Source organism: Oryctolagus cuniculus, chromosome 3, assembly GCF_051225735.1.
Source record: "Oryctolagus cuniculus isolate XC-2025 breed Fujian yellow rabbit chromosome 3, ASM5122573v1, whole genome shotgun sequence".
Taxonomy (NCBI): domain Eukaryota; kingdom Metazoa; phylum Chordata; class Mammalia; order Lagomorpha; family Leporidae; genus Oryctolagus; species Oryctolagus cuniculus.
The window spans coordinates 100,555,564-100,580,064 of NC_142869.1; the positions used below are offsets into that span (position 1 = coordinate 100,555,564).

Here is a 24,501-nt window from a genome sequence, read left to right on the forward strand (position 1 = left end):
GCCTTTAGCCCCTAGAAATGCATCTCTCCAGTATGAAGTGACTTTTTCCTGTTTGCACACAACTGAGTTGAATTTATGGTATGAATAAGCCAGTCCCCAAAAGATAAATACCATATGTTTCCCCATGATCTGTGGAAACTGATAGAGTACAAACAATGTAATATATATGAGTTAAATTGACATTTTGAGAATTGATTATTATTTACAGCCCTCTTCTTTATACTGTTGTGGAACAGTGTTTTTTTTTTTTTTCTTACTCTTTGTTCAATTCTTTACTTATTGGAAGCTTATGATTATAAAATAAACTGAAAGTATGTCATTATAAAAATTATAGAATAAGAAAGGAAGGAGGAGGGAGAGTGGGAGTGTGGGTGGGAAGTAGGGTAGGGTATGGTATATCACTATGCTCCTAAATCTTTATATGTGAAATATCAATTTTGTTTACCTTCTATAAATAAAAAATATTTTAAAAGTAAAAGTTATCAGATTCAGACTCTCATTTCACCTAATAGTTTCTGTATTATTTTTGTTGCTGTACACCAGTTATGAGAAAACAGTTATCTATCCAACACACTTTTTTGAACATTTTACTGATTTATTTGAAAGGTAAAGTTACAGACAGTGAGAGGAAGGGACAGAAAGATCTTCCATTCACTGGTTCCCTTCCCAAATGGCTGCAACAGCCAGAGCTGAGCTGATCAGAAACCAGGAGCCAGGAGCTTCTTCAGTGTCTCTCACGGGGTGCAGGGGCCCAAGCACTTGGGCCATCTTCTATTGCTTTCCCAAGCCGTAGCAGAGATCTGGATCAGAAGAGGAGCAGCCGGGATTAGAACCATTGGCCATAAGGGATGCCAGCGCCACAGGTGGAGGATTAACCTACTGAGCCACAGCACTGGCCCCAACACACTTTTATAGCTCACAATTGTAGCTCAGGAATCTGGGCACAGGAAGCTGGGTCCCCTGCTCAAGGTGCTCACCAAGGCCTTGAGGCTCTGGCCTGGTCACATTATCTGTAGGTTATAGTAGGGCGGAATGTGCTTCAAGTCACTTGGGTTGTTGGAAGAACTATTTCCAGGCAGCTGCAGAATTCATGGAGACTTGCTTCCTCATAGATATTAAGGAAGACAGAATCTCTTCTACTTCAAATCTTTTACATCTACACCCTTTACTGAGACTGGATAAGGCCTGACACATCTAAAATAGTATTCCCTTTGCTTAACAGTAACGTAAAATCAATCAGTTAGGGACTTTAATAACTTATGCATAATCCCTACACCTTTGCCACAGTCTATTGGTTAGAAGTAAGTTCCAGGCTTTGACCAAACTCAAGAGAAGAGCACGATACAGGACAGGGGTCATTGTGGGTCATTTTATAATCCTGCCTAGCATGGCTCCCTCTTTACTTTTCTTGACCAGATAGTGATTTTCTATCCTTGAAACTCCAACAGAGATGTTATTTGTGTCTTTACAATTCTCATGTGGCATATAATAGACCATCATTTACTATTTATTACTGGAATCTGCCTCAATTTCTCCTTCCACTGATCTCCCCCCCCCTTTTTTCTATAATACTCACTGCATGCTCTGAAATTCACTTACAGATTTTGCTTAGTTTTGTATTACCTAGCTCCCCAAATTAAGGTTTGTCAAAGAAATTTTGATTTGCTCACTGATATATCTCATAGACTTAAGTTAGTGCTTGGCAAATCGTAAAATCTCAATAATTGTTAAATAATTGGTGTGTTGTGCTGTCTTTTATGTGCATTTTCTCTAATTACATAGAAGTTTCTTTGTTGTGAAAATACCATATGTTACAGACTAATTCAACTCTATCAAAGCATTTCTGATTGTCTAAACAACCAAACACTAATGATTATGAGCATATATCTCAATATATGTCTGTTCATTTCTATGTAACATAAATGCATGCTGTACTGATATATTTTAAAGATTATAAAACAAATAGGACAAATGTAGAGTGGCTTGGTGGGTTAGACTGCTACCTGCAATGCCTTCGCTGCTCTACCTCTGATCCAGCTCTCTGCTATTGGCCTGGGAATAGCAACAGGAGATGACCCAAGTACATGCCACAGTGCTGACCTCAAAATATTAGAACTTTTATTTTAGAATAACATAATTTTATCCTTTCTTTTTCTTCTTTTTAATCAGAGAAAGAGAGAGAGAGATCCAAACTCATGTGCTGGTTCACTCCCCAAATTTCTACAATGGCCTAGGATGGACCTGCACCCACACAGGAGACCTGGAAGAAACTCCTGGATCCTGGAATCATCCTGGCCCAGCCCAGGGCCATTGCAGCAATTTGGAGAATGAGCTAGCATCTTCTACCTGCTAGTTCATTAATACTTCTCTCTCTGTGTCTCCCTCTCTCTCTGTAACTCATTTAAATTTCAAATAAATAAAATGAACCTTTAAAAAAACTTATAATATTTTGTCATACCATGACTTATTGTCTTCTGCATAATTGTCCCCATATTACAGCAAATGAACATCTTTGCTAACTGATCTTTGATTATGACTCTATTGAAACAGCAGATGGAAGCTAGCTTGGAGGTTCCTAAGAAAATTGGATCAAGTTACCACTCAAACACTTTTACTTTTTTCATTTTATTGTGCAAGTAAGGCTAGCCAGCCATAGGATGGGGAATTGCTGGTTAGGGTTAAATAGAAGAGAGACACAGCACAGAAGAGTAGTTAAGTATGCAGGCATTAGAATCAAATGACTGGAGTTCAACTTCTCATTCTAATGCTTATTAGCCATGTGAACATAGGTAATTTAATCTTGTATTTATTTGTCTATAAATGTCCACAATAAAAACAACTAGCACATAGAATTCCCAGAAAGATATAAATAAATTAAGCACTGATGCCTGGAACATCATAAATTCTTAAGTTTTTTTCCATAGCTTTAGTTTCCTTATTTTTTTAAAAGATTTATTTATTTATTTGAAAGGCAGAGTGATAGAAAGGCAGAGACAGAGGGTGAGAGAAAGAGAGAGAGAGAGAGAGGTCTTCTATCTGCTGGATCACTCCTTAGATGGCCACAATGGCTAGAGCTATACCAATCCGAAGCCAGGAGCCAGAAGCTTTTTCCAGGTCTCCCACGTGGGTGCAGGGGCCCAAGACTTAGGCCATCTTCTACTGCTTTCCCAGGCCATAGCAGAGAGCTGGATCAGAAGTGGAGCAGCCAGGACTCGAACCATCACCTATATGTATTGCCAGCACTACATACGGCAGCTTTACCTGCTACACCACAGCACCGGCCACTGTTTCCTTATTTTTTAATACATGGACTAAAATACTTATTCAGAATCATTATACACTAACAAGAATAGTTTGTAAATATGAATTGGAAAATTCATTGTCTATATAAAATAGTGAAATGAGAAGGTAGGTTAAAATCTATAAATAAAAGAAGTTGTATTGCAATGGCCACCAGATTATTTGAATTGTCATTTGCAGAAAAATGTCAGTAGAACCAATGACAGGAATTATTGTTTGCAGTACGGGCAAAAGTTAAATTGTAACAAAGACCTTGAGCAAGCAACTTGTGACTACATAAGTATAAAACACTCAGCTCTTAGTAATTCTAGACATCTATTTCATAAGCACGTTTCTTTAAGAATTAAGAAAACATTAAAGGGAGACTGTAAGTTGACCTACAGTTGACAAGCCCTAGCTTCAGAACTCTAAGGTCGTAAGAGTTAAATGTCAGTTCTTCAAAGAAGCATCAAAGTTCCAGAAAAGGAAGATGAAAATCTGGGAAAAAAATAATCTGCACACTCAAACCCTGAATGCCATTAAGAGGCTGATACCAAAGGTACAACTACAGGCTTGGTATGCCTTACATCTGGTGCCTCGTTTCATGGCTGCTGATTATAGGATGGAACAAAGGAGGCACTATCCTGACAGATGTTTCATGTGACACACTTGAAATCTTAATATCCCAGTTAATTCTGACATCATATTTTCAGTATTTCTTGCTACAAATGCTTCTTTGATATGGGGGTTCTGTACTTAAATAATCAGTTAAGAACACTGACGTGCTGGATAGGCATTTAAGCCTCTTGGGATATCCACATCTGATACAAAGTGTAGGGGTTCTAGTTCTGGCTTTGACTCCTAATTCTAGTTTCCAGCTAATATGTACTCTGGAAGGCAGCAGGTGATGGCTCAGGTGGCTGTTCCTCTGCCCCTCAGTGGAGAGCCAAATTGAGTTCCTGGCTTTAGTCTGGTCCGTCCTAGGCCATTGTGAAAATTCGAGGAGTGAACCAGCACATGAGACATGAGTTTGGATTCCTCTCTCTTTCTTTCTTTCTCTCTCTCTTTCTTTCTCCTTCCTTCCTTCCTTCCTTCCTTCCTTCCTTCCTTCCTTCCTTCCTTCCTTCCTTCCTTCCTTCCTTCCTCCCTCCCTCCCTCCCTCCCTTCCTCCCTCCCTCCCTCTCTTTCTTTCTCTTTCTCTTTCTCTTTCTCTTTCTCTTTCTCTTTCTCTCTCTTTCTCTCTCTTTCTCTCTCTTTCTCTCTCTTTCTCTCTCTTTCTCTCTCTTTCTCTCTCTTTCTCTCTCTTTCTCTCTCCATGAAAAAGAAAAAAAGAAAGAAAGGGACAAAAGAATATACTTAATTGCTCTTTTTCTTGGAAATTTACAGTTCAGTTTGAATATTGAAAGTGATGGGATTTACTAAACGAGAAAACACATTGTTTGACTTCAACTTGTCACAGTCCAAGCTTATGTGAAAATGTAATGATTTTATTTAGTTTTAGAAATAAACTTATTTACTTCAGCCATTTATTTTTATGTCCAAACACCTTCAACAACATTAGTACTTCTTGGAACACAAACATAACTGATACTAATATACAATTGCTCCAGAAAGCTGTGGACCAGGCCTTATATAAGATAACTCAGTTCAGTGCCCATAGCAATCTGTTGCTATAGGGCCAAGCATCATTATTCCTTTTGTTGAGTGGGAAATTGAGGTTTGGTGGATAATTAACTTTGTGAAAGACCATAAACTAGTAAATCATTACATTGCATTTTGAATTGGGCAATACTGATATGTTTAGAATATAAGCAAACTAGTATCCAGAAACGTATTAATAGTTTGCTACCCAAATTGATATTGTTATAGGATATAGCTATACTTATCACTTTGCTAATTCTTTTATTTTTATTTTTCAGTTTTCTTCTAAATTCTGCTGCTCATTTGAATGCATGCCTCAGCCCCATATACTTCTTTCTGGTTTCAAGGAGCATAGAGTATATTTATTGACAATGATTAGGCATTTGGGCCTTGGTATATTGCATTAAGCAATTTATGTTAACATTGTGCTGAGGGCCTTGCGTAGGGAAAGTGTTCAATAAACTTTTGTAGAATCAAGTTGATTCATACTGCCCTGTGGCCAATGCCTAGAGCCTTTCAATGACATGTTACATGCTCATATACACAGTGATTAAAACCTGCTTCTATTTTTATATCCATAAACATGCATGAGAGCTTTGACATGATTTATAATTATCTGAATTTTTACCAAATAAAAGATGTCTATCACTTGCTTGCAAAAGAAATGTATTATAAGGACTTTAAAATATATAAGCATGTTCACATTTTCATTAGAGAATGCAACAAAAGTTCAAAGAAGTAATCATTTCTCCAAGTGTCAAGAAAAATTCAGACAAAGGTTACACTGCCTCCCAATAAAGAATGTGCTGGAGGAACACTGGTTCTCTGTTGAACATGACAGCCCTCTCTTCCTTCAGATTTGTCTGATCATTGCAATGTGCGCACATACTTTTGAAGGTTCAGATTTAGCAAGTATTATATGACTAACTAGAACTCTCAGCAGGACAGTTGACACTGGCTTTTACCAGACTCTTGACTGGGTTGAGGTAGTGAGAGAGGATTCAGAGAATTCCCACCTGAATGTTATTTCATAATGTGCCACTTACAAGTGTGCATGGCAATGCACGTTTTAAATACCTGGCATGCCTCAATGAATTATATGATATATGTAAATCTCCTATACTAGATAGATCTCAAATTGATGGTATCATACCAAGCAGTGAAATAATAGAGCTACAAACACCTATCCTTATAGGATAATAGCTATAAATGATTTTATGACTCATTAGTTTACAGATGTGATCCTACCTATTTTAAAAACCAAATGTACATTAAGGTAGTTTGATTCTGATAAATTATTATTAGTTTTAAACAAAAGAGACCATCTGATGTGGAAAACTCTGGTGCCACTGGATCTTTTATTTGAATGTAATCAATATGATTATAACTAATTAAAATTGACTTAAATGAATATTAATAGGTTAATAGATCAATACTGACTACTTAAAGACTATTTAACATATTACACGTGCAATCTTTCATATTAATATAATCTTCTCAGGTAATTCCTAATTGTGTTATTTTCACTAAAGCATAAGAATATACAAATTAAGCAAAATTTGAAACCATCCTTTTGGATAAGGTTAAGTAACTATTTGTATTTTGGGGTCCAATTAATATTCTTTCCCCTTTGGTAGACACAGGTGAGTAAGTGTTTTATAATGATTTCATGGTGCACCTCCCATTGAAATAAACATGAGATGCATGGATGAATTAGAGCATGCTGCTTTGAATATGTACCCCACTATTTTCAGCATATTAAGCTGTCAAAAGCTGATAAAATTGGGCTCACATTTCTAATTTGAGAATATATTTGGATGCATTTATATCCTTTTCAACTGAAATTGGTATGAAATTTAAATGGTAGCATCACCTGATCATGGACTCATCTCCAGTACAATTTAGAAATAGGACAGAGAATGTTTAATACATCTAAAGGTAAATAGATTACCTAAGTGCCCAAAGAGCTTTGCTGAATTTCAAGAGAAAGAATATGAACTTATTTCACCATTTTTTCTGTTAATTCAGAGTGGCAGCTTATCCTTAACTTTATTTGAATTAACAAGGTGTTTTTGCAATCTGTCCATTGACTGGCTTACTAATCAATTAACAAATAATTACCAAGCAGGGCCTGTAAAGCAAGCAATGTACTGGCTTCTTCCCCACACTTCACAGGACACCCTTCTGATAATCTGATGCTCAGTAAATATTTACTACCTTGAATTTTTCTTTTAAATTAGAGAATGGCTAACAAGCAGGCTTCAGCCCTACTGCACAAGGAAAGTATAGAACTGTGTTTAAGCAGATGTAGTTCCCACAGACAGGAGATGCAGTTAAAACTGTGGTCTTGGGAGCTAAGCCAAATTTAGCTTCAACTCTAATTTTCTCATTTACTATTTGGGTGGTTATGTCTAGTTCTATAACCTTTTTCTGTCTCAATTTTCTCAATGTAAAATAATAATAATAATAAAATTACTACAAACTGGTCTTCGATGCGTACATCAATCTGTAGGAAGTGCAGGGATTAAAACTGTTCTTGGCAAAAGAAAGCAAAATAAGAGTGTTTTGACATTGTTGTTATTGACACTATCAAAGAAATGACATGGGACATGGACCCTGATTTTAATTATTTTTTCCAATTTATTACTTTTGTGATATTGGGTATATTACTTAAAATATCAAAACTGCCCCATATTCATCTTATTCTTAGTCCACGGATTTGAGGGTTCTTATGTTCTTATAGTTCTTTAAGATTTGTAGAACTCACTGTTCCCTTAAGTGGTGATAGTAGTCACAACCTCCGTGTTTTGGGGAGGGATAAATGGAATTATGTGCCGAGGCTTTTTTTTTAGGACCACTTTCAGGCCAGAGAATAGGATTTCTCTAGGACATTCTTCTAGGTGTTTCGCATTAATGCCCACAGTTCAAAGGTAATCATCGCATTATAAAGCAAGGAAGGGCACTCAGGGATGATTTGCTGGGGCTGATAGTGCCTTGTGTTCTCAGTGCTGTAATTCATTTCACCTCAGTTATACATAATACCTTCTTTGTAGAGCCACGTTATATTACAAAGTCTGTGTGTTTATGTCCTTGATGGCCTTAAACTCATGATCTTAAACTCATGACCTTAAGTTCATGATGTTAGTCCTTAAGCATTTTTGTTTATTATTTTCACTACAGTTTATAAATATTAAAGCTGTGAATATAGTCAATATTCATCTACATTTGCCAATGTATACTGTATCATATAGCACACATAAATACATGTGTGTGTGTGTGTGTGTGTATAATAATTTCTAAATTGGGAATTTCTGTAGCCTTATTGTAGAATACCACAGAGGCATAAAGTAGACACAAATTTGGTTGTTTTTATTCTGAAATAGGGAAAATTTTGTACAGTTGACCATAACAGCAAGTTATTTTAAGTGAAGTTTGAAAACTGAATTAAATAATTATAATTGATAAAAACAGGACATGTGTGCAACACCTAGCATACACTTCATAGGATTTATGTATTTAAAATTTTTTCATTATTTAAGAGAGAAGGAGAGATGAAGAGACAGAGAGAAAGAGAGAGAGAAGGAGAGAACCCACATGTTGTGCTTCCCAAATGTTGGCAATAACCTGGAACTGGTCTGTGCAGAAGTTGAGAGCCAGGAGCCAAATCAAGCCTCCCACATGGTTATGAAGAATCTAACTTGAGCCAACACTGATGCCTTCAAGGGTATATGTTAGAAAGAGTTGGAATTGGGATGTTATCTGGGACATGAACCTAGGTACTCCAATATGGGATGCAAGCATCCCAAGTGGAATCTTAACTACCAGGCCAAATACCCACCTCCATATAATTTCACTAATGATAGTCTTATATAAGAATGCTATATTAAATAAAGAGCTCCTTGCTTTAATTTACTAGGAAAATACCTTTATGTTCCACATAAGTCTTCTTATAATAAACAGAAGATATTCAATGAAATTAAATAAGATATCACTATTAATGAAGTGGCCTTTCAATTTTATATAGCTTTATCTGTAAAGTCATTTGAAAGTCCTTGTGTTTATAACAAAATCCAGCCTTTTGTAATATCAAAAGTTCTGAAATTTTATGGACTCATATAATCTATATTGTCCTTAATATAGGAAAAATTATAGTTCATTAATGATTGCATAAGTAGCTATATTTATAGAAATAATTTATATAAACATATACTCTTTAAAAATTTTGTCCCATTTGTAATCCTAAATCACAGAAAAATGAAAATTTCTGACAATTTTAGAGCACATTCCATTATAATAGATTTAAATACTATCAGAAAGTCAGTATCAGCAAAGCATGCAACTCTAACTCCTATATTGTCTGGTGAGTGAATTGAGCCTTCACAAATGTTTTAAGCATAATTTTATTCAACAGTTACTCACTTGGTGGGCCTTAGTTTTCTAAGTGCATTAGGGTCTTTGGCCTTTGTGTGGCCATCCCCAGGCAGTGACCTACCTGCTGGAGTATGCCCTGAATGTCATCTCCAAATTATATACAGGATCCACCCTAAGAAATCTGTAAAATTTGGCACATTGAATACACGTTTGCTTCTCTTTTCAAGAGAAGAAATTGTTTATATTAAAAAAGCAAGGAGCTGAAGGATTGGAGGTACCTGTAATATACCTTTATTTCTCCAAATAATTCATAATTTAGTAGTAAATAAATTTTCCAAGCACACATTTCAAAGCCTTAAAGGAACTATTTGAGAGAAATCTTGGAATGAATTATTTTTCTTATTTTGTGTTGTTAGTTTGTGGAGGTAGGGGGAGGGAGAATAAGAGCCCAGTTAATGCAAGAAATATTTTAAATTTTAAATAAAAGTATGTTACACATCCTTAGAGAGTTGAGGACTGCAATGTCATAGCGCCTCCGTGTCTTTGTCAGACAATGGTATTATATCCTGTGCAAATGAGAATAAAACTGAGGAGAAAAATGTTAGTGAGTGCTAGAGTATACCGAGCGTTTATAATATCCCCGTTGTTTTCTCTATTTTATTTCATTTTACCATTCTGCCACCTTAGGAGGTTAAAATTATTAACTGCTTTTTAAATATTTATTTATTTATTTGAAAGTTGGAGTTACATAGAGAAGGAAAGGCAGGGAGAGAGAGAGAGAGAGAGAGAGGTCTTCCATCTGCTGCTTCACTCTCCAATTGGCCTCAATGGCCAGATCTGCACCTATCCGAAGCCAGGAGCTTCTTCTGGGTCTCCCACATGGGTACAGGGGCCCAAGGACTTGGGCCATCTTCCACTGCTTTCCCAGGTCACAGCAAAGAGATGAATTGGAGGTGGAGCAGCCAGGACTCGAACCAGTGCCCTATATGGGATGCCTGTATTAGCTTCTTTTACTGACTTGGGAGACTCAGAGTAGGTAAATGACATTAGGGAGCGCTGAGGAGATAGTTTGCAAATAGAACAATTATATGATCTAATTCACAAACAGGTCAGCATTGATTCACTCATTGATAACTACTTTTAAGTCTCAGAGACGTGAGATAAGAAATAAAGCTTTTTAAAGTAGAATTCATTTATAATTTTATAATTTCTTATGGGCTTGAGATCATTAATATCCTTTTTCCTTCTTTTTACAAAACTAACACTTTTTTCCACGTGTTCTTTCTGTGTTTTTATGGGTTTCCCCAATAAACACTTGCAAGTTTCCTTTTTATTTCAGTTAATTATCTACAATCCTTAAACAATTCTAGAGCATTATATTTATAGTTCTTAATGTTTCTATGAATAAAAATTAAAATTTATAAGATATGCTTTCCTTTATTAAAAAATGAAGAAACTACTTCCTCCGTGGTATGGGTCTTACGAGAAGTAATTGAAACTATAGGAACATTGATATGAAAGTAAACATCTACACATAGTTTTTTTCATAATAATCATTTTCATTGAAGACACCTTGTTTGCATGGATTTCCAGGTGTTTTGAACCAAAACATATTTATCTTTTCATTTCCATTTTTCCATAAGCTCTGCAGTATTCTTTTATGTATTATTTCATTTATTGACTATTATATGGAGAATTATAGCCTCCCCAAAATGTTCATATCCTAATCAAGATGGCCTGTAGGTACATCAGTTAAAAGGAATAGTTGGCCAGCACTGCGGCTCACTAAGCTAATCCTCCACCTGCGGCGCCGGCACCATGGGTTCTAGTCCTGGTTGGGGTACTGGTTCTGTCCCGGTTGCTGCTCTTCCAGTCCAGCTCTCTGCTGTGGCCCAGGAAGGCAGTGGAGGATGGCCCAAATGCTTGGGCCCTGCACCCACATGGGAGACCAGGAGGAAGCACTTGACTCCTGGTTTCAGATCAGCGTAGTGCGCCTGCCGTAGCGGCCATTTGGGGGGTGAACCAACGGAAGGAAGACCTTTCTCTCTCTCTCTCTCTCTCTCACTGTCCAACTCTGCCTGTCAGAAAAAAAAAAAAAAAAGGAATAGGAAAGGGGCTGGCAATGTGGCACAGTGGGTTAAAGCCCTGGCCTGAAGTTCTGGCATCCCATATGGGTGCCAGTTCTAGTTCTGGCTGCTCCTCTTCTGATCCAGCTCTCTGCTATGGCCTGGGAAAGCAGTAGAAGATGGCCCAAGTCCTTGGGTTCCTGCACCCATGTGGGAGACCCAGAAGAATCTCCTGGCTTCGGTTTGGCACAGCTCTGGCCATTGCAGCCATCTGGGGAGTGAACCAGTGGACGGAAGTCCTCTCTCTCTGACTCTACCTATCTCTGTAACTTTGTCTTTCAAAAAATCCTCATGTGAATGGAAGGGGAGAGGGAGTGGGAAAGGGGAGGGATGCGGGTGGGAGAGATGTAATGGGGGGAAGCCATTGTAATCCATAAGCCGTACTTTGGAAATTTATATTCATTAAATAAAAGTTAAAAAAAAAAGAAATGTCATCATCTATAAAATAAAATTAAAAAAAAAGGAATAGGAAAATGAAGGCCACAGTTGGCATTAAGTTTGCCATTTAACTTACCTTAAAATAGTAGAATTATCACTTGGGCCCAATATACTCACAGGGGCCACTAAACCTAGAAGAGAGAAGCACAAGATTGAGAACCAGGAGGAGGTGGGAAGAAGGATGTGTATAGAATGACACTAAGAAAGAAGCACTCAGTGTGTCATTCCTGGCTTGGAAAGTGGATAGGGGCTGTGAGTAAGGGAAAATTGGGAGCAGGATGAAGTCTGAAAAGGCAAGGAAATAGGTTTTCCCCTAGGGCCTCCAGAAGAACCCAGCACTAGAGACCCCTTGATTCAGACTACTTATATTGTAGAAAATATATTTGTTTTGTTTTAAGGTTCTTTAGTAGCAGCAACAGGAAATTGATGTGCTATCATAATGAGATATGTTATTGTTTTTATTATGCTTGTCCCAGTTATAACATTCCATGAATTTTCAAACATTTGTATTCCTGGAAATTTGAGATATTTTGTCCCAACTTTGTCACTCATTGACTATGAGATTCTGGCCCATGTGACTCTTGGACTTGCTGATGTGTATGTACAATAATGTCCTTTTGACTTTCATAATAATCAGAGACAGGAGCTTGAGAAAGGCAGTTGCATACTTAAGAAAGTGTAATTTCAATCATTATTCCTTGGGGCTCATTCCTTAAGTATGGGTATAAGATGCTAAAGGCACAAAGATCCAAACACTTCTCATTCACAGAAGTATAGGAAGGATGCATAAAAATGATGTATCACCTTTATATTTGGACAGTTAATTGTTTGCTATTAGGCAACAGAGGGATATGTCAAGCTTTCCTTTATGATACCTGGAAACCTAATTCCCATTAAATATATCCTCAGGTTTTTCTGCTCAGTCTTTTGTGTTCTCTGTTCTTCTCCAACAAATTATATATAAACATAGTTGGGCAGACAGGTTTGTAGTTAGATAGGCTCACACATATCTTCCTACACATTTAAATTTAATGTAAGATCTAAAAACAATGCATGGAGATACTTTGCGCAATTCCCTAGTTGTACAAGCTTTTAAAAATAGTACACAAAGCACAAAAGACTTGGAAATTTCCAAAAGAATCCATCATTTTGTTCATTGAGAGAAAGGATTTGTTTATCTCAATTATGAAATCGTTTTTATTAAGAGATGAATCATTCAGAATGCACCTTGGGCCATTCACAAAATTAGCGTGTTGTGTCTCACTGGCCAATATTACATTAACATCTTAACTGCCTGGAGGGTACTCAGCAAACAATCACAACTCTCTGGAAAATAGAGGAAAGCAGAATAGATAAAAGGAGTCTGTGAACAGATATGCTCACACAGGTTGCTCAGGAGGGAAACAATTACAGACTACCACTCAGGATTTCATTTAGATTTTCCCTTGTAAAATCTGACTGAAGAAAATTTGCTAACTTGGTTCTTGACACACAATATATCAGTTTTAAAAATTATGAGCACAATAAGCATATTATTAAATGGATTTATGCTGACAATACTTGCAGTTATTGTTCACAAGACAGAAGATTAAGAAAAAGAAAAAAAAAAAAAAGAGCACAGAACATGGACCTTAAAATCATAACACTGTGGAATCATTAACATTGGGATAAGCATTGTTCTGCATCTCCGAAGTCACTGACGGCAAATGTTCTCCTGTGTAAACAGTGGCATCCTGAAATTATCCTTGAGTTATCAAAAGAAAATTATATTGTATTCCGTTACTTTTCCTTCAGAAGGCAAGAAAATATAAACTGATTTTACCAAGACCTACAGGAGTGACATTTAGTGTGTAGCTATATATTGGACAAATCACTGCCACAGGCACTTGGTGGACTTAATCTCTATGAATCATTCAGTGTTTTTATTTTTAAACAAACAAAAAGAATAATAAAATAAATTGTTCTGAATCTCATCTGGTGGCTATCACTAGTAGGAGACTGGAAGGTGGAAGAAAGAAGCCAATCTTTTTTTTTTTTTTCCTTTTTTTTTTTTTTTTTTGCTCCTGGTAGAGCTCCCAGTGGTAGCAAATGAAGAGCAGCGGGGAGTGGTTTAAGACTTTGGTCCATTGCCAGGTGATTTGAACTTCCTTGAAGACAATGTAGGCTCCTGGGTTCCTGCTTAGGGGCCACAGTTGTTTCTAATAGTCATGGGAAATAGAGCACCTGTAACTCCAGGAGTCTGGCAGCAGGTACTGGCGCATGGTCCTGGAACAGTGGCAGATCTCTGGTCTTTGGGTAACTAGTCCGTGTTTAACTATTGCTATCCCTGCCCTGTGCCCCTTCTGCTCTACACCCTTTAATCCTTTCCATCACCAGTGCTACCAGTCTTCTCTACTAAAATTCCTTTTGCCTGAATTTCTAGCATGGTTTCAGTTTTTATGAAAGGGAACCAGTTGATTTAACAAAGTAGAATAAAAATATGACTTTTATTAAAAAGATTAATTAATTTGTCTGGAAAATTCAGCCATTCGGCAGTGCTAGCCAAGTAAAATGTGCTGTTTGATCTCAGTGCTGGTACTTGCTGAGACTCCAACAACGATTTAGGATGCTGTCAGCAAAAACTCTCCTTAGCAATTAAAGCTTCTTTGATAGTTTTCTGAGCACTATAATGCCCCAAGTGCTGAATTTTATCATTGCATAGTATGGCCTGGAGGAAAAAGAAGAGAAAATGGACATAGCTAAAACATCAAGCCAGAATCCTCTGTCACCGTGAGCAAGTGACAAAGTAAATTAATAGCTTCAACCCTATCAGGTCATCATTTCACAGTCAATACTCATTTCTAGGCAACCTGCAAGCTTTCAATGAGCAAAGTCCATGACCAAATGCTTCAAGTGCATATGTGGGGCACCACAGATGTTCCATAAGGATGATGTTTCTTTTCATTCTTTATATAAGTTTTCAACAAACTAAGATATTGAATCCTACAAATGTTAAGTAAAATTTTACTTAAACCACTGTACTCATTTTTTTTCTGAGTTTTTTTCTCCTGGGTCAAAAAGTCAGGCCTTTCAAAAAATGATCTATTCTTACAAATGGGGCAAGGTGGGGCATTAATGCACTGAATTGGTGCTTACATAATTGCTTGCTTCTTCCTTGAGTTCTCATCTTCCCAATTCATTCAGTCTACAGTTCCCATTCAAAATATTCCCCTGAGATGATGAAATCATCCATCGTGAGAGGCTGAATTAATATAAATGCATAAATATGTAATACCGCTCTTCTGTTTCTTGTATTTTTTTCTCAGTTTTTCTAGAAGTGATCCCTAAAGTTTCGGGTGAGCAGTACAAAGAATCAAATAATAGGAGGTCATTGTTGAATGACTACCATTTACAGAGAAGCAAGGTACAGTAGAAAACCATAGGTTTTTCAGTAGTCAACCTGATTTTGCATCTTCTCTCTGATTGTCTCTACCTGTGTGATTTTAGTAAAGCAATATAAACTCTCTAACTCTGTTCCCTTAACTGTAAAAGGGGAGCAGAATATTTATTGAGATAGATGACTAAAGCTGATATCTACAGACCACTAAGCATAGAGTGATTTTATCTTAAATTATAAATAGACTAGTTATGTAGTGTATTGCAGACTTGTATAAACGTAAGTGTGTGTGTGTGTGTGTGTGTGTGTTAAGCTGAAATATTTGAACATGCTTATATTGAACTCTTTTTGACCTACAAAAATATATGTCTGCCTCCATTAAGGTAATTGAAATCTCTTATACAAGAATTGGCACAGGGCAAAAGATTGTTGCCAATTATTGATAATAACAAGACATTGCATTTCCTATGTTAAGGGTGATCACAATAAGCTGGACCTAAGTGTGAGTGGAATAATAGATGCTGGAGGAATAAAGAGGACACATTCTATTAAAAGATCAGGTAAGTTTGTTTTTTAAAAATCATAATTGATAGGAAAAGTTCAGAGAGTAAATATTTTCTTAACACGTGCATTTAAATAATGACCAAAGGTCTCTAAAAATAATGTGAGAGTAAAAGATTGCATTTGTTACTAAGTGTTAAAGGAAGATGAAGTTACGTTTTCCAGGAGAGTAATTGAATACAGATGAATAAAATAATATGTAGCTTCATAAAGATGTCATGAGGCATCTAGAATATTCACCCTTGTGTTAGTCAGCTTGTGGTTCCTTTAATTAAAATACCTGAGAGGAGGCTGTTTTAAAGGATTTTTTTGTTTGTTTGTTTGTTTTTTTTGTGGCTTACAGGTTGTAAATTCACAGTCAGGCTCAGGCAGCCCCTGTAGTCTGGGGTCTGGTTGAGGCTGGCTATGGCGGAGCTCTCACAGAAGAAAGATTACGCTGTGAGTCAGGAAGCAGAGAAAAGCTAAGCCACACTTGGCTCAGATAACCAACATTCTCACAAGAGCTATCTTCTAAGGGCAAGCACCCAGTAACCCAAAGACCTGCACACCTCCCAGCTGCCATAATTAGATCAAGTCCCCACCCTTTATGGATCAGAAATTAACATAAAACTCTGAAGTTTCAATGTCTGCCTGAGTCAGGGAGCCCAATTCTCTGCAATCCATAACAACTCTGAAAATTAAAATATCAAACAAAAGTTGAACAGGGTGCATGCAACAAATCCCTGAAGGACCACTAAGGTGTGCAATTGATTGTTTAAATGTAACATTGAAAGATCCTGTCTTAACTTTAAGTACAATTATACTGATAGAGAAAATTATGGACAATTTTGGTCTGAAATGTGCTGTTATTAAATGGATTTTTTAGTAAAAATCTAATGAGTATGAAAGAATGACAGCCAATTTAATACAATACACACATAAATATATATATATATGCCACTATTAATTATTAAAATGTATACTTTAAGAAAATTTTGGTTTTTGGCTTAAAAATTATTGTTTTTCTTAACCACAAACTTATCACTCCTAATAGATTATTTAGCTCTGAATGTGTGACAAGGATAGTCTGAAGTATAGCCTGCTGTATTTAAACACTAATTTAGCTGTTTTTCTCTTATGTTTTAAGGAGAGCTATCAATTCCTTTGTGCCAAAGATAAGGACTTTTGCAACAAATGAGAAACCCAGAAATTGCAACTTAAAATTCAGTTTGAGCAAAATGACCGATGCAAATTACATTTTAAAAGTCAAAGATACCCCTTTTACCTCCAATGTACAGAAATATTTCATGTATGCATAATCTTTTTTTAACTAGAAACTTTTTATTAAAGGTATGTAAACTCCATGGCATTTTATATATACAAATTAAGGAACATAGTTATTATTCTTCCAACCCTACCCTCACTCCCACTGGCACTCCAACCCTTCTTCCTCTTCCCTCTCCTATTCCCATTCTTATTTTTTACAAAGATCTATTTTCAGTTAACTTTATACTCATAAGATTAATCCTACATTTAGAGTTCAACAAATAGTATGGAAAAAAATAAAACACTGTTCCTCCATTGTCAAGACATGGGCTACTCAAAAGCATCACATCTCAAAATGTCAATTTTACTTCTATACATTACCTTTTAGATACTCTATTAGTATTAGGTATTTGTATTTTGGGAATGGCTATTTCACAAAGTATAATGGTTTCTAGTTGCATCCATTTTGTTGCAAATGACAGGATTTCTTTTTTCTCTTTTTTTTTTTTACCATTGTTTAGTATCCCGTATTGTATATATATCATAATTTCTTTATCCAGTTTTCAGTTGATGGACATCTGGTTTGATTCCACATCTTAGCTATTTTAAATTGAGCTACAATAAACATGGGGATACAGATAACTCTTTCATATGTTGATTTCATTTCCTTTCACTTAGAGCATTTAAGATCAACTTTCTTTTGATGGTATTTAAAATTCAAGTCAGTTTGTTGCCCTTCTGTACTTCTTTATTAGTGGACAGTATGATTACTAGACCTAGTTATAAATTTTATGAATACTTATAATTGTTGAAACATAGCTGGGAAAATTTGTTTAACTTCAGTTGGTGAAGGATTGTCTTATGTTATCTAGATTATAGAATAGAACTTGAAAACAGGTTGAAATTGGAACCTGTAGTGCTTGAAGAATCAGTGGCTATTCACAGTTTTAAGGAATCAAAGAATTACAGCATTCAAGGGAAATTGTAAGCATGTAGTCAATAGATTTAATTCCATACATAAATCTGAAGATAAAATGTCTTACAATTTATAAATTGATTATTACTTTCGTATGTCTGCGAAAATTTAGATAATTGCTAGATGAAGATAAATTAACTTAAAAGAAAAAGAAATACAAGTACAGACTTACTTACATATTACTTATACATTTTTCCCAAATCTATATCATAGTGCTTCATAATGAGTTTTTCTTTTATTCATATGAGTGTTGACATTTAACTGTCTTCTTTCTCTGATATTGAATTATTTCATGACTCACTTTTGTATACTTGACACAGAAAACTGATACAAAAGGAAAAACCCAAATGATCTATTGTCTTTTTTTTTAAATTTTATTTAATGAACATAAATTTCCAAAGTACGGCTTATGGATTACAATGGCTTCCCCCCCATACCGTCCCTCCCACCCACAACCCTCCCCTTTCCCACTCCCTCTCCCCTTCCATTCACATGAGGATTCATTTTCGATTCTCTTTATATACAGAAGATCAGTTTAGCATACATTAAGTAAAGATTTCAACAGTTTGCTCCCATACAGAAACATAAAGTGAAAAATAATAGATGATTTTTTAAATGATGATGAAATCAGATCAGACCTATTGTCATGTTTAATCCCAGTGAGAGTCAAGTTGGGAATTGATAATTTCTTCTTCTTTTTTTTTTTTTTTTACAGAAGATCAGTTTAGTATACATTAAGTAAAGATTTCAACAGTTTGCACCCCCATAGAAACACAAAGTGAAATATACTGTTTGAGTACTCGTTATAGCATTAAGTCTCAATGTACAGCACATTAAGGACAGAGATCCTACATGAGGAGTAAGTGCACAGTGACTCCTGTTGTTGACTTTACCAATTGACACTCCTGTTTATGGCATCAGTAATCTCCCTATGCACCAGTCATGAGTTTCCAAGGCTATGGAAGCCCCTTGAGTTCTCCGACTCTTATCTTGTTTAGACAAGGTCATAGTCAAAGTGGAGGTTCTCTCCTCTCTTCAGAGAAAGGTACCTCCTTCTTTGAAGACCTGTTCTTTCCACTGGGATCTCACTCACAGAGATCTTTCATTTAGGTGTTTGTTTGTTTGTTTGTTTTTTTTGCCAGAGTGTCTTGGCTTTCCATGCCTGAAATACTCTCATGGGCTTTTCAGCCAGATCCAAATGTCTTTAGGGCTGATTCTGAGGCCAGAGTGCTGTTTAGGACATCTGCCATTCTATGAGTCTGCTGTGTATCTCACTTCCCATGTTGGATCACTCTTCCCTTTATTTATTCTATCTGTTAGTATTAGCTGGTACTAGACTTGTTTATGTGCTCTCTTTGACTCTTAGTCCTTTCATTATGATCAATTGTGAACTGAAATTGATCACTTGGACTAGTGAGATGGCATTGGTACATGCCACCTTGATGGGATTAAATTGGAGTCCCCTGGTATGTTTCTAACTCTACCATTTGGGGCAAGTCAGCTTGAGCATGTCCCAAATGTACATCTCTTCCCTCTCTTATTCCCACTCTTATGTTTAACAGGGATCACATTTCAGTTAAATTTTAACACTTAAGAATAACTGTGTATTAATTACAGAATTAAACCAGTCATATTAAGTAGAACAGACAAAAAAACTACTAAGAGGGATAATGTATTAAGTTGTTCATTAACAGTCAGGGCTATGCTGATCAAGTCACCATTTCCCATAGTGTCCATTTCACTTCAACAGGTTTCCTTTTTTGTGTTCAGTCAGTTGTCACCGATCAGGGAGAACATATGGTATTTGTTCCTTTGGGACTGGCTTATTTCACTCAGCATGATGTGTTCCAGATTCCTCCATTTTGTTGCAAATGACTGGATTTCGTTGTTTCTTACTGCTGTATAGTATTCTAAAGAGTACATATCCCATAATTTCTTTATCCAGTCTACTGTTGATGGGCATTTAGGTTGGTTCCAGGTCTTAGCTATTGTGAATTGAGCTGCAATAAACATTAGGCTGCAGACCGCTTTTTTGTTTGCCAATTTAAATTCCTTTGGGTAAATTCCAATGAGTGGGATGGCTGGGTCGAACAGTAGGGTTATCTTCAGGTTTCTGAGGAATCTCCAGACTGACTTCCAAAGTGGCTTGACCAGTTTGCATTCCCACCAACAGTGGGTTAGTATCCCTTTTTCCCCACATCCTCGCCAGCATCTGTTGTTGGTAGATTTCTGTATGTGAGCCATTCTAACTGGGGTGAGGTGAAACCTCATTGTGGTTTTGATTTGCATTTCCCTGATTGCTAGTGACCTTGAACATTTTTTCATGTGCCTGTTGGCTATTTGGATTTCCTCTTTTGAAAAATGTCTATTGAGATCCTTGGCCCATCTCTTAAGTGGGTTGTTTGTTTTGTTTTTGTGGCATTTCTTGATCTCTTTGTAGATTCTGGTTATTAACCCTTTATCTGTTGCATAGTTTGCAAATATATTTTCCCATTCTGTCGGTTGTCTCTTCACTCTCCTGACTGTTTCTTTTGCAGTACAGAAACTTCTCAATTTGACGCAATCCCAATAGTTGATTTTGTCTACGGCCATACCACCCTGAATGCGCCCGATCTCGTCTGATCTATTGTCTTTTTGTGTTTTTTTTTCCCCAACAAAATGGGGAGAATGTTCAGAAGGGGGCGTCCAAAAAGAAAGAAAGAATGAAATATGTTTGGTTACTCTGTTGTGGAAAAGCAAGTATTGCAAAGCATTATTACAGAACTGTAACATTTTGAAGAAAATCAGAGCATCACAATTACTGATTGATGAAATTTTTAACACATACATTATATATAATATGTACATCTATATTATATATGAAGGATTCTGATAGAAATATGCATTAAATAGACACTTATTAACATTGGATAATTACGAAGCTGCTATGTTAGTAATAAGAAAGTACCCCAAAATTCAGGAGAATCTCAAAATTTGATAGCACATTTGTGATTGAGTTATTTTATTTTAAAGAGTAATGTTAATAGAAGAGTACTTCAAAAAGTTAAAAAAAATTAATATATATTTATTTTGGTTCAAAAATCATATTTGTTCATTTATAAATTATTTTAATAAACATATAAATTTATTTTAATAAGCTTTCCTTTAATAAGCTTAGTATTATTTTACAAATTTTAAAAAATAGAAATGTTAAAAATAGAAAATTAAAATTATCTATAATTCTGCAATCAAGAGAAAAGTTACCACGTATGACCTGCTCAGAGAAGTAACATTCATTCATTTGTGTTATACTCTATTCTTTTTAGCAAGTCAAGTCACAATCAATGGGACAGCATTACACAAGATTATGGATAACAAGAAGTGGGACAGTGGAGGCCATCTTAGGGCCTCTACAACAACCAAAAATTAAAAAGAAATACACAGGTACAACAACAATAACAACAAAATGAAAATATAAAAAAATCAACAATAATGGTAGGCATTCTTATGAAAAAAATTATTTGGTTGAAAATGAGTAAGTGCCTAAATATTGCTGATCATTTTCATGTGCAAAGCCAAATTTCTCTGGCGTTACTTTATCTACCATTGTGAAGACATGACATAAATATTTCTGCATCTAACAAGAGCTTTCTCTGTTTAGGCCCTGAGCATACAGATTAGTTCTTTTTTGTGGCTCCAGGTTACCAGATCTCTCTGTACCTAGTTTTATGTGGAGATAGCCAAAGGGTGAATGGAAGTGTCACTCAGAGAGTCTGGAGGGTTGTCATCTTGACTAGTTGGATTGCAGTTCTCTCTGGGCTAAAAGCATGAGCAGCGTCTGTTAAACATGTGGTGTAATAGTTAAGACACCATCCTAAATGAGCTCACTTCACTGGCAGTGAACTTTGTTCATATACTTTGATCTAGCAGTCAGTTAACAAAATTCAAGCCATTATCTAAATACCTCACCAAAAGAGTAATATCTTATTTCTATATCTAGCTTCATTAAGATGAATCATTCAAAGCAGAAAATATAGATTTTAGACTATACTACTCCCATCCCAGTTGAAGAGTAATTGTGAACTTGAGGCCAGAAAGATGTTAAAATTAACAGGAAATTGGTATTGACCGTCTTACCTACTTCATTAGTTGAAATCTTTAGAATGTTTTCAATCTCTATCTGTCTATATTCCAATAAGTGCTTTTCTTTCTTTCTTTTTTAAAGATATATTTATTTATTTGAACAACTGAGTTATATGGAGGCAGAGGCAGAGAGAGAGAGAGAGAAAGAGAGAGAGAGGTCTCCCATCTGCTGGTTCACTCCCCAAAAGGCTGCAATAGCCAGGGTGTGCTGATCTGAAGCCAGGAGCCAGGAGCTGCTTTTGGGTCTCCCATATAGGTGCGGCATCCCAAGGACCTGGACCACTCTCCACTATCCACTACATTCCCAGGACACAGCAGAGAGCTGGATGGGAAGTGGAACAGCCTGAACTGGAACCAGCACCCATACGGGATTCGGCACTGCAGGTGGTGGCTTTACTGGCTTCACCACAGCACCGGCCCCTCTGATAAGTGTATTTAACAAGTACTGAACTTTCATACTTATCACTAGAGAGAAGGGTTCTTGGAAACTTGTTTTCCTTTCTTAGGGATGTCTTCCCTCCACATATTCCCACACTATAACCGTGATACTCTACATGATTCAGATCTGTCACAGTTTTATATGAGTATCAGAATAAAAAACAAAAAAACCCACAATCATGCATAACCTAGTTAAATGTTTGATTGGTCATAATAATGCTTTAAAGTATGGATCGTAGTCTTTTGTAATTGTGTTTGGGCATCACTACACGCAGTTCAAAATCTTTTTAATCACATTTTTAAATTTATTAATATACAGTGAACAGATTTTGTGAATTTCATAGATATGATTCCAAGAATACAATACTTTTATCCTTCCTTCCTCTTTTTTTTCCTTTTAATTTTTTGTCATAGCATACTTTTTGTTTCTTTGAGAGGCAGAGTTAAAGCCAGAGAGAGGGAGAGACAGAAGGAAGGTCTTCCATCTGCTGATTCACTCCCCAGATGGCCATAATAGCCAGAGCTGGGCAGATCCAAAGCCAGGAGCCAGGAGTTTCTTCCAGGTCGCCCATATGTGTGCAGGGCACAAGCACTTGGGCCATCATCCGCTGCTTTCCCAGGCCATACGAGAGCTAGGAGGAGCAGCCAGGACTGGTGTCTGTATGAGATGCTGGAGGCTTAGCCTACTATGCCACAGTGCCAGCTGCATGATAGATACTTTGAGTTTGCTTTAGAAGCACAGAATCAATGCTCCTCTAAACAGAACCCCTGAAGTAAAAAGCAGAAAATCTAGTATTCTGCAGTAATATGTACAGTAGTTATAACTAATAATCAAATTACAGCATGTCAATTTCACTTATACACATTATCTAATATATATAAAAAGCAGAGGGAGAGGGGAGACAGAGAGAGGGAATTTGTTCACTTAGCAAATTCCTCCGAGAGCTGGGGCCAGACCAGACCAAAGCCAGGAGCCTGGAACTCAGCCAGACCTCCCATGTGATAGCAGGGACCTAACGTCCTGTGCTGCCTCCTCGGATGTTCATTAGCAGGAAGGTGCAGTCCAGAATGGAGCCAAGGTCGGACTTGAACCGAGGCATTTGGGATGGTGTCTTAACTATTATAACACATGTCTGACCCTCTGCAAACATTTTTGAAATTCAAGCATAGTTCACACCACATGTTTTCCGTGAACTTTTGAAGACCCTTCCTGTGCATGGATTTCAAAATATTCTGCATAAAAATAAATCCATATTTAACACCATTTTCCATAAACTTTTTCATGTCCCCTAATATAGCTGTGTGAAATTATATGATGATAATCAAGGAAAATTGAACTGCTACAACTATGCAGCACCAGCTAAGGAACACCATTGCCAGTACTTTCAGCTCTACAGAAGATTGTAAGAGAGACTTCCTATGAGATAAGTGAAGGTAATTTTGAAAACAAGAAACTCATACCAAGAAGGAAAGTGGTTCTCCAGGGCTTATAGGTAAACTCTAGTTAGATGGAACCATAATCAAGGACCAGTCATATCTATCTAAATTAGAAGCACTTTGGCCTTTTCTACAAATTCCAATATTGCTCTTGTCTAAGACACATGGTGATGGTTAATAAATGTTACTCATAAATAAAGTAAATGAATAGACTCTTCCCTTTAGATTATATAGAATTTAATAGTCATGTAACAGTCTCTCTAAATATGTTACTAATTGTTTTAATCTATTCTGTACAAAATTCCTCAGTGATTAAATAAAAAGAATAGGCACAACACAAAGAAAAATAATTTGTAAAAAGCAAAGCAAAACTTTTTAAGTATTGTCTATTTTATCTTTTTAACTTGCATTAAATTTTTCTTTTTTATGCTTGTTTGAAAAGCATAGATCAGGGAGAAAGGAAGAGAGAGAGAGAGAAAGAGTGTGAGTCC

The 24,501-nt window shown here is 36.4% G+C and overlaps 2 protein-coding genes across 8 annotated transcripts in view; both read left to right on the forward strand.

The window, feature by feature from the left end:
- Positions 1-24,501, forward strand: part of LRP1B (LDL receptor related protein 1B) — a 2,138,546-nt gene that overhangs the window by 141,379 nt on the left and 1,972,666 nt on the right. The window lies entirely within an intron of this gene.
- On the forward strand, positions 13,978-24,007 carry LOC149127442 (uncharacterized). Of its 4 annotated transcripts, none has more exons than XM_089328738.1 (4): positions 13,978-14,150; positions 15,161-15,258; positions 15,707-15,791; positions 22,392-22,677. In XM_089328738.1, exons 1-4 carry the CDS (start codon positions 14,063-14,065, stop codon positions 22,559-22,561), a joined length of 441 nt encoding a protein of 146 aa, XP_089184864.1. In that variant the 5' UTR covers positions 13,978-14,062; the 3' UTR covers positions 22,562-22,677. The 4 variants fall into 4 exon arrangements, with proteins under 4 accessions (XP_089184864.1, XP_089184865.1, XP_089184867.1 ...); XM_089328739.1 differs by lacking the exon at positions 22,392-22,677 and adding an exon at positions 16,136-16,550 and having other exon boundaries at positions 13,989-14,150; XM_089328741.1 differs by lacking the exon at positions 22,392-22,677 and adding an exon at positions 23,872-24,007 and having other exon boundaries at positions 13,992-14,150.